This window comes from Fundulus heteroclitus, chromosome 9, assembly GCF_011125445.2.
Source record: "Fundulus heteroclitus isolate FHET01 chromosome 9, MU-UCD_Fhet_4.1, whole genome shotgun sequence".
NCBI lineage: Eukaryota > Metazoa > Chordata > Actinopteri > Cyprinodontiformes > Fundulidae > Fundulus > Fundulus heteroclitus.
Window position 1 is genome coordinate 11102093 of NC_046369.1, and position 10457 is coordinate 11112549.

The 10457-nt window shown below is 40.4% G+C and overlaps 1 protein-coding gene across 2 annotated transcripts; it reads right to left on the bottom strand.

The window, feature by feature from the left end:
* Window positions 1-709: 709 nt before the first annotated feature.
* On the bottom strand, window positions 710-9812 carry LOC105916646 (regulator of G-protein signaling 21). Of its 2 annotated transcripts, XM_036140740.1 has the most exons (6): window positions 9780-9812; window positions 2570-2623; window positions 2377-2469; window positions 2249-2304; window positions 1967-2127; window positions 710-1017 (listed from the first exon to the last, which is right to left on the bottom strand). In XM_036140740.1, the coding sequence occupies exons 1-6, from the start codon at window positions 9809-9811 to the stop codon at window positions 832-834; spliced, it is 582 nt and encodes a 193-aa protein (XP_035996633.1). In that variant the 5' UTR covers window position 9812; the 3' UTR covers window positions 710-831. The 2 variants fall into 2 exon arrangements, with proteins under 2 accessions (XP_035996633.1, XP_012706670.1); XM_012851216.3 differs by lacking the exon at window positions 9780-9812 and having other exon boundaries at window positions 2570-2760.
* Between the last annotated feature and the right edge of the window lie 645 nt (window positions 9813-10457).

Consider the following 10457-nt stretch of genomic DNA (forward strand, 5'->3'; position numbering starts at 1 on the left):
GTTTGAAAATCAGTTGCTCTCTTTTATTGCTCTCTATAATCCCCCCTACATACTTAGACCTGCAAGGAACACATCCAACATTTTAAGCAAATGAACAAGTCAACAAACATTAAAGGCAACATATATTGCTTTTACATACTTCCTTTTCACATTGAAATTATTGAATTGTGGTGTATGTGAGGTGGACTACAATGCTTTGGCCTTAATCCCTCAGTAATGTACCTCCATATTCTCCCTTTTTACTCTTTGTTCTGTAGTGTGTCTAAAAACAACATTTTGGTGCTGTCTCTTTAAATCTAAAGGAGGCAAGCCTCACCCCGCCCCTCTCCAGGCTCCAGAGCATTCCACTCTACCCTGTTTGCCCAGTCTTATATGATGCTGAGGGACAGTGAAATGAACAACTGATGGTAAGCTGGAAGTCCATCACCTTGTTTAGCAGTTCCGCAGCAAATACTTTGACGTAATTGTTCAAACAATCCAATAGAAAACAGAGAAAACTGAATGGCTTCAAAAATCGGACCGAAAGATAATATACAGATATCTATGTAGCACCTTTACAGACTACATTCAAATTTTCAGCATTCCTAGAGATTCCAAGTACACAACAAAATGTATTGAACAGCCAAAAATGTGGATTTTGTATCAAATATTTTCTTTAAAATGTACAGTGTTGTCTTTCTTCAATGCACATAGCCATCACACAACTTTTATGCCCATTCTTTTAAATGGCTTTCTAAACATACAAGATCTTTAGTTGCACAGTGTTGGTGTTACATGCACATGGATTAAAAAAATGTTTTCCCGGACATGGGATAAGCGGCATTGTTTTTCCTAAATATACCACTGAGTCCTAGATTTGCACTTCAAACTAAGGTAAGCATCTGAGTGAAGGAATCTGGGACAGGAGTCTCTTAGCATCAGAAGGTAAACTTGTTTCTGGGCCTCATCAAAGCAGCAACGACTTGGTTTCTTCAACGACTCCTGGATCTTCTCTCTGACTCTGTGGTCTACATTGATCTACGAGAGAAAAAGAAAGAAATACATTTTACATATAGAATTTGTAACTAATAACACCAGCTATAATAAACTCAAAATAAACCTGAGATTGTCAAAAATTCTCATATCTTTAATTTGCACATGTTTGTGCTGAAAGCTGAGAAGTCCCTACTCATTGTGTCAGAAGTTTAAGTGTTATCTTCCAACACAAACTCTATTAATTATAACGGCTGGATGTTAAAAAGTCAATCAGAGATAATGGTGAGAGAGATCTGCCCCCTCCCACCCACCAATTAATTTTCACAAACGGTGGAAGTTGTATACGTGAATGTGCAAAAATGCAATGTAACTAGACTGTTATTACTGCACTGGAAATCATTAGTAAACTTTTATGAATATTTTATGACTGCACTGATCAAAAACTGGTAAGGAATGTGTTTTATTATCGAGGACACTGTTGCTGCTTATTTGTGTTAATTAAGAGACCAAATGTGTGCCCCTCTTGTCATTTTTCATATTTTATTATTTTGTATTATTCTTTTTATTCTCCACTTCATAAAACACAAAGGATTTCAACCAACTGAAACAGCAACAGATCTGATTCAAATCGGATTGTCTACCTCAGAAGTAAAGACGGTGAACAAAGTCACAAATAAATGACTATCAAGAGATTTGTAGGGGTTCGTATATGAACACACTCTGTTTAAAGTGTAAAATAAATGCTAAAGTTGCAGAGAAACTTAAAGTGGGAGAAGCTTGGAAGTTAAGACATACGTGTTGCTTCACTTAACTGTAAGAAACCTTTACTCATTTCTGTTCCTGAGTGTTTTGTTTTTTCTTTGTTGACATAATACTTTTTAATAAAGTAAGATTTAAATGGGAATTAAATGATCATTTAGCCCATCCCTTGCCAAGGAAGCCACTTTTTTTTTCTGTCACTTCCCAACTCCTGCATTAATGTCAAACTGACCTCTTTGCATGCTGTAGGTCTGATGAACTCCTCATAGATCTTCTCAGCTCTCCATTTCAGGTCGTCCGAAGTTGACCTAAATTCTTCACATGCGAGCCAAAAATCAAGGTTTTCCTCGCTGAACTCAGACTCCAGGAAAGACCGGAATGGTGTTCTGTACTCTTTGGAAATGTACAAGGTCAAGTCAAGCAATTATTCATTGTTTTACATAATTACTCATTGTCTGGGAATATGTCTGGGAGGATTGTCATTGTGAATTCTGTCAAATGTATAATTTCTTACTTTTATCTCTCAATAATGTTTCCAGACACAGGTCAAATTTCTGGTCAGTCTTCCAGCTGTAATAAAAATATAATAATATTGAGTTTCACTCCAGTGAAACACAAAATATATAAATAACAAAACAGTACCTGAGGTTGGAAGGACATGTCTCATCATTTAAATTTTGACAGAGGCGCCATATGTTGATGTTTCTCCTCCTCCGACTTAAAACAATATCAATCCTGTTAAAACAAATCAAACTATTTAAATGCAATGAAGAATTATAATTTTAACAATAAGATGAACGTATGTACATAGTCAGTATCAGACTGTCTAGCTTACCTTCTTGGCCGCTGAACATTTGGCAATAAATCCTTTATATCACTAAACCGAATCCTGGAAAACAGAAGCTTGGGCATTTTAACATTACTGGTATTATCTTAGGAGAATCTCAGATGGACTGATGCGGTACAACCAAATGGTGTTTAGTTTCCCCTGAGCTAGCTTTTAACTTGGCAGCTATAGTGCAACACCTGTGACGCTGAGGGCCTGCTGGTGCAAGTGTGAACATACCTTTCGGATAAACGTTTGGGTGACTACAGATTCGACTAAGCGGCTGTTGTCACTGACTCAAGGCAGTAAAATTCCATTGAGGAAGGGTGATTATTTGACTCAGATAAGAAAACTCTGAGAAAAACTCAAAACACTCAAGCAAGGTGCAAAAGAGGTTGAGTTTGAAAAAAAAAGGCATCTGTATGTAAAATATGATTATCACAATTTGTTAAAGCAATCTGCTAAGTTTATGAGTTGTGTTCATCAAAGTGAGAAGTTCCTGCTGGGGACACATTTCCAGTTCCAATACATAAGGCGGTAACACCAGATGGGGAGCCTGACAGTATGGAAACTGGTGAAGCTTATGATTGTGAAGTGGGAGGGACCCATCACATCTAAATCTTTATCCACTGATGTGTTTATCCTTGAAGTGTGCCATCTGGCTGGTGAGGATGGCCTGAAGGGAGACTGGGTCTGGTTGAAGGGGTGTTTCTGTCTTTAGAGCTGTCTCATGGATGCAAGTTTGTTGATAGCTCAGTTCCACTATATTCTGTGTAGAGGTTTATTGTTGGTGTGAATTGCAGAATCTGTCCCAAAAAGTAGAAAATGTACACCTTAGGCATTCTGAGGAACATATTAGTGTTCCTAATTTAAAAAAAATGCTTACTTTAGTTTGAGGAACATCCCTGCTTTTGAGGAGTAGGAAACAGTTTTTCAATTTCCAAAACTATCTGACTTTGGTAGTTTTGCAGGCAAGAAAAATCTGTAAAACGTAAAAGCTATTTATTAAAGCAGCTCCTTTTGTTTAGTATAGTGTCCATATGCTTGAAGACATAAAGCCTGTCTTCCCTTAGCTTGTGACATTGAGACATTACTTTCTACAGAGCTGCATAAGTGTGGTTTTGGGTTAGCGTTTTTAATGTGTGTGTGTTTTTTCAAGCTTTTAAATGTCCTCAGGGGGTCACGCGGTCAGGTATGGTGAGTTTGTGGTTAGGAGAATGCTGGTGGGTTCATTTCAAACTTCCCCTCTAGAGTGACAGTAGCTGCAGCAGATGTGCACACCAAGCTGTGGACTCAACTTTCTATGAGCCAACACCCTTGATGTTGCATGCTTGACAGAACAGTACTTTTACACAAGTACATGGGAAAGTTCAGAGAATGCAAATTACTTTGGGTACATGATGTCATTATGAAATAGTTCATTGAGCTTGTGAAAAGTCCATCTTTTAAACTTAAATGATGTGTTTCCTTATTTTGACATAATCTAAAAACTGTAGAGAGTAGTATGGTCTGATATTAGAGTTCTTCAGGTTGACTTCATAAATATTATAGACAAACTCTTTTACCTTCATCTGTATTTGTAAAAGTAGTAAGTATCTTCTTACAAACGGGAAACCTTGAACTCTTCTCATGCATACATACACATGGTACTTCATTCATACCCAGAAGCAGCTATGGTCATTGATGGAGAGTTTAATCATGTTGAACTAAAAGCTGTGTTCTACAAGTTCCATTAATTCATTAAGTTCCCAATCAGTGACAATACTGCATTACATCAAGTTTACTGCAATATTCCAGGTGCTTATAAAGCTGCTGCAGCTCCTTATTTTGAATTGTCACATCACATTTCTGTGCACCTGATCCCTGCCTACAACCCACTGATTGGCAGAACCAGACCTGTGACCAAAAAACATTCACTGGACTCAGGAGACATGCTCAGCTCTACAGGACTATTTTGATAAACACAGATTGGGATGTTAAAGAGGACGCTGACTTAGAAAGTTACACATCATCTGTGCTTTCTTATATTCACTTCTGTACTGATGCTGTCCTACCCACAAAGACAATCAGGGTGTTTTCTAACCAGAAACCATGGGTGGACAGCACAGTGAGGTCCCTACTGAAGGCCTCTGATGCAGCATTTAAATCAGGAGACAAACTGGCCACTAGTAGGAATGAATATGTTAGGAAGAATTATCCAAAAACAAGAATCAGACGTATGCAGAGATTTTGGTATGGATGAAGAACAGGTTATAGCCATAGTTACAGCCACAGCAAGAGTTAACAAAGACAATCTAACCATTCCAACCAGCAGAATAAGCCAAGTCGCACACCTCTCCTCATCAACAATGTTGCCAGTGCAGAGAGTCAGCAGAATCTAATTCTTGGGGCTGCTGATCACAGACACTATGACCTGGTCCCTCCTCACCTCTTGCTCTTGTGAAGAGATCACAGCAGCATCTGCACTTTCTGTATTGGATGAGAAGAGAAAACCTCTCCCGTCCCATCCTCACCACTTTCTACAAAGGCACAATAGGCAGCGTACAGAGCAGCTGCATCTCTGTTTGGTTCAGGCCTTGCAACACCTAAGACTGGAAACGTTAAGAGTGGTGAGGACAGCAGAGAGACTCATCGGGGCAGCACTTTCTTTCATCCATGACACTGTTCACAGACACTGCATGACCATGGCTCAGACAACCATAAAAGACCCCTCCCAACCCCATCGTGGACTGTCCTCCCTGCTGCCCTTTGGTAAGAGGTTCAGCAGCTTCAAATACAGAACAACCAGATTCCACAACAGATTCATTTCACACATCATAAAACTGCTAAACTCTCCAAAAGACTCCCCCTTTCCCCATACCTACAAAATTAGCGATATTACATGGACACTTTGAACTCTACTGCATTGAGTAAATCCCATTCATTGTTCCAATACATCCTACTGCTACATATACTGATGCTATTTATATTGTCTTATAAATAATTTTTCTATTCATATTTTATTCTGAACCTTGCCATAAAATTTTGCTAAAACGTACATTATGAAGTTAAATGATAATAAAGTCTGAAGCCCTTTTCACACAGGATCAGCCTTATCTGAAGCTTAATTAGATTTATGCTGGGACTATTTCATGTTCAATGGACACTAAAATGGGAAGGTAAAAGAGTTGAAAAAGGAGAGAAAAAGGTGAGACAAAATGGTAAAAAGGGAGAAAAGGTGAAAGAGAAAGAGGAAAGGAAAGGAAGAGAGCAATATGGCATCCTCTGAGTCTGGTTCTTCACCTGCAGAGAGATATATAAAAAGAATAGCAAAACCTGCCGATAAGGTATACAAGTACCAACAACCAATGCCTTGATACCTTCCCTGAAAAATATACAGTATTATTTAATATGACATGTATAAAGTGACAGCTGAAAATAGTAATAGGGGTCTTCTGTACAGTAGTGAATCTGGTTGTGAGAAGCCAAAGACCCACCCCCCCAGAGAACCGAGGCAGATGCCAGAACACCAGATGCCCAAAAGAACCCTCAGAGCAAAGGAGCCCAAGAGTGGCCAACACATGGAAAGCTGCCTCCCCCACCTGAGAGAAGAGGAGAGACAGGCCCAAGGAAATCCCCCAACAGCCGCAACACAAATGCCCCCGGGAACCACGGGATGAGCCTGTGGGCTTCGCTGGCAGCCAGCAATGCTGGAGCAGATCCAGTCATGGGCTCGAGACCCAGGGTCGCCCCGCCCCCTGGTGGGAGCCCTGACAGAGCCACGGTGGCCTAGGCCCGGCAAAGCAGCCACCAGGAGCGAGCCGGCACCCGGCCGAGCACCCAGCCCCAGACACCAAGAACCACCAACACGCCAGCGGGCCAAGGCACCAGCCAATGAAGGGGAACAACAAAGGGGGATGGTCTCCACATTTAGTGGAGATCTGAGATGTCCCAGGAGAGGGGGCAGTTCAAACCCAACCAGACAAAAAGACAAACATAAAACCAGGTACACAGTCACATTCACACTCTTACAAAAACAAAAAAGGGGGGGGGGCAGTACATACACTTGCACTCACCACAAACATCCTATATTCCCAGGTCCAGGCATTGGTATCCCGGAGGGGTATTCGGAGGTAAACTCTTTCAAGATGGGGGGGGGGGGGGTCAAGATGATGTTAATGAGCTGCATATTGTGTAACATCTGCTCAAATTGTAAATTTGAGTAGCTGTATCAATAAGGCTACAAACAAAGGAAAGTTCTTCTTATTTGTGTATGCCCTGTCTGGCAGTGTAACATTACGAATTGCTGTCTGAATAGATTTTACTTTCACAAGTGGAGCATTACTGCTTTCGCCATAGTGCTCCGCTTTATTTATATATGCAAAAGCTTTATTAGAATTTTATGCTGGGGTTATTTCACGTTCAATGGAAACAAAAACAGGAAGGTAGAAGAGAAAAAAAGGAAGAGAAAAAGATGACACAAAATGCTAAAAGGGAGAAAAGGTGACAAAAACCTGCAGAGAGAGAGAGCGAGAGAGATAAAAAGGAAAGCAAAACAAGCTTTACAGGTACAAACAACCAACCCCTTAATAACATCACTGAAGAATAAGTAATATAATATAATAAGAGATGTATAAAGTGACAGCTAAAGCTAATTGTAGGGTTTTCTGTATAGAAGTGATTCTGTAAGTACCTGAATCCAAGCACCTGTAGGTGTTTGTGATAGTGCACTTGTGTATTTAAGGTTTATCCATAACAAAAATGCTCAATAGTGGTTGTGAGGAGCTGTGGCGACGAGCCTGTAGGCTCTGCTGGCAGCTAGTTCCACTGGACTGGATCCAGCCATGGGCCTAGATGCACCTGCCCCCCGGCGGGGCCCCGACAGAGCAACAGGGCCCAGACCCTGCGAAGCAGCCACCAGGCGTGAATCAGCACATATCCCAGCACCCAGCCCCAGACAACAAGGATCACCAACGAACAAGCGGGTCAAGGAGCCTGCCAACGCAGGGGAGCAGGAAGGGGGGATGGGCTCCACACTTAGTGGAGACCTGAGAAGTCTCAGGTGAAGGGGTGGTACAAAATGCAACCTGAGAAAAAGACAGTAACATTCACACGTTCCCACCTAAGTACCCCTACACTCTTACCTAAAAATAAATAAATAAATCATATACTCCTAGGTCCAGGTTCTCTTCAGCATTTTTTTTGATGCATTACTTTTCGGGCTGACAGGGTTTTATTTGCCCAGGACCAAAAAAGTTTTCTGAACACTCCAATGCAGCCTCCATTCTTTGCCAAAAGCAAATAAAAATGCCCCCAGGGAACAAAAACTGCATATTCACGTATTGGAACTCGCCCATTTCTATCTAAATCACAGAAATGTCTATTCACATTTGATTAGTATTATCATAGGACCTCAGAGTTCAGCTAAATATAGTAGGTAACTTGCGGGGGAACTTTTACTTTACACATTACTAACATAGTTGTCTTGTACTGGATTAACAACACAGACAATCTCTGCAAGTATTACAAATTGCATGTGGTCCTTTGATAAAATGATTCCTGTCAGAATAGGACTTAAGTCTAAATTGCTAAGTCTTTATGGACCTGCAGATGAAAATGTTGCTTTAAGACACCAGAGTACACAAGAAGGGCTTGGTGAGATCCCTATTTAGAACCATACCCATTTCAATAAACCACCGCTGTCCTCCTGTCTGCAGCAGATTTATGAAGGGAAAGAAACAGCTGTGTGGGATGAGCTTGATTGCAGTAGTGGAGAGGCGGACTTGCAGGTGTGTTGCATAATCCTGGATGACAGCGCTCAGTGTGGCAAAATGCTGACAGGCAAGGATAATGATATCCCCATTCGCTAAATAATGTACAGTACTCTGTAAATGTATTTCCCCCTTACACTGGGCTCACACTGACAAGGGTGCGAGTTATGGTTCTGATCCAGTGCTGGTTTGCTGCAAACCCCCACTCACACTGCTCCTAGGGAAACAGCGGCCAGCTCTGACTGCAGGAACGGCACTTGTGAGAACAGAAGTTTATGTGGTCCTTTCTGTTGCTGTCCCTCATAACTTATTAGAAAACAGCTGTGGCTTTCATTTTCTAGGGCAAAACTCATTATCTATGCACATACATATCCTATTTCATCTTCCAAAACCTTCCCGTATACAGCGTGAGCTCGCCTTTACTGATTCCTTCTTTTTTGCTTATTTTTCTCTTTTATTTCAGATGGTCAAATAATCTTTAAGTCTATCTCACATTGTACTTACTTGACAAGTAATTTGATGATCTCTTACAAGGTAAATTAAAAGCAGGAAGAAGCTTTCATTAGGTTCTACTCAACTGTTTTTGAAGAATGTCCAAAGACATTTTTGTCGGTAGGTTGTTTTTTATGTACAAATGTTCAGGCACATTGCACTTCTTAGATTTTCAAGTTACACGTCACTGCCACACTGCTCAGCAAATGAGTCAGCTCAGGGCTAGCAAAACAAATGAAGCATTCCTATGGCAGTGTAATGGAACAGAGATAGGCATCTGACATGAAGATGCTCTTCAGCAGATAATAATTCAATGACTTGGCAAAAAGCTTTTCTTTAGGAGGTTAGATGTGTTTTTTTTCCATTCATGCTTCATTTGCATCAAACAGCACGTCATCTTGTAAAAATCTCACATCCTATCAGTAAATGGGACGTTGATTTACCTGCTGGTACAGATCTTAACCACAGCAGTAAAATTTGAACAAATGCTTTTAGAAAGTCATGAAAGGCCAACTTTTAGCTCGTGCACTACAAAATCATACCATACCAGCTGTTTTTTAAACACTCACAGGATCAAAGTGCTGTAAACAAAATAAATTGTATAATTGGTCAGAATGATGTAAAACAGAAATGACTAAAATAAAATTTTAAATACAATAAAAAAAATCAAACAAATGAAAAGTCAACATCTCAGAGATGGGTTTTAAGAAGGGATTTAAGACCAGACATGAAAGAGGCCCATCAAATGTATCAGGGAAGGTCATAATACATAATTTAGGAGCTGCTACAGCAAAAGTATGGTCTCCTCTAAGCTTACGCCTCGTCGTAAGCCCTCTCAGGAGCATCTGATCAGTTGACCTGAGAGGACGATAAGGTGTGTATGGATATAGCAGTTCTGAGATGTGTGGTGTAGCAAAGTCATTAAGAGCTATAAAAACACATAAAATCATTTTAAAATAATCTTAAAATGTACTTACAGGCCGTGAAGAGAGGCTAAAATAGGGGACATGTAGTCAAACGTTTGTATCCTCTGAAAGTGAGGGATACAGGAATCACTGATTCCTTTATAATTACGGTAATCCAGGCTTGTACTAAGAAAGGTGTGGCATTTCAAAATGTCTCTGAGAAAGAATTGTCTTTACTTTACCCAACTGCCTCGAAAGGAAAAAAACAACAACAACTGCTCTGATGTGATTTTCTAACCTTAGTCCACCATCCACTTTGACCCGTATGTTTGTAACAGTTGGTCTGATGTATTGAGACAAGCAACCAACATCTACATGTCAGTGGAACTTCCAAAGACCATCATCAGACATTTACCTGGGTATCATTTGCTTAACAATTAGAGGATCTCCTATATCTTCTAAAAATAGAGCCAACAAGGGACAAGTACAGTGTAAAGAGGAGGGGCCTAAAACTAAGCCTCCTGGGTTATCCCCCACAAGAGAGGAGCAGATGAGGACACATGGTCACCGAGGCAGACAGAGAAAGTACGCTTGGCTGAGTAGGTCATTAATCCTTCTAGAGCTGTACCACTGATGTCACCACACTTCTCCAAACAAGAAAGTTAAATCCTATGACTATGACTTTGCATGAAAAGCAGCTGATAAACCTAAAAGCATGAGGACAACACAGTCAACAAAGTAAGTTTCTAA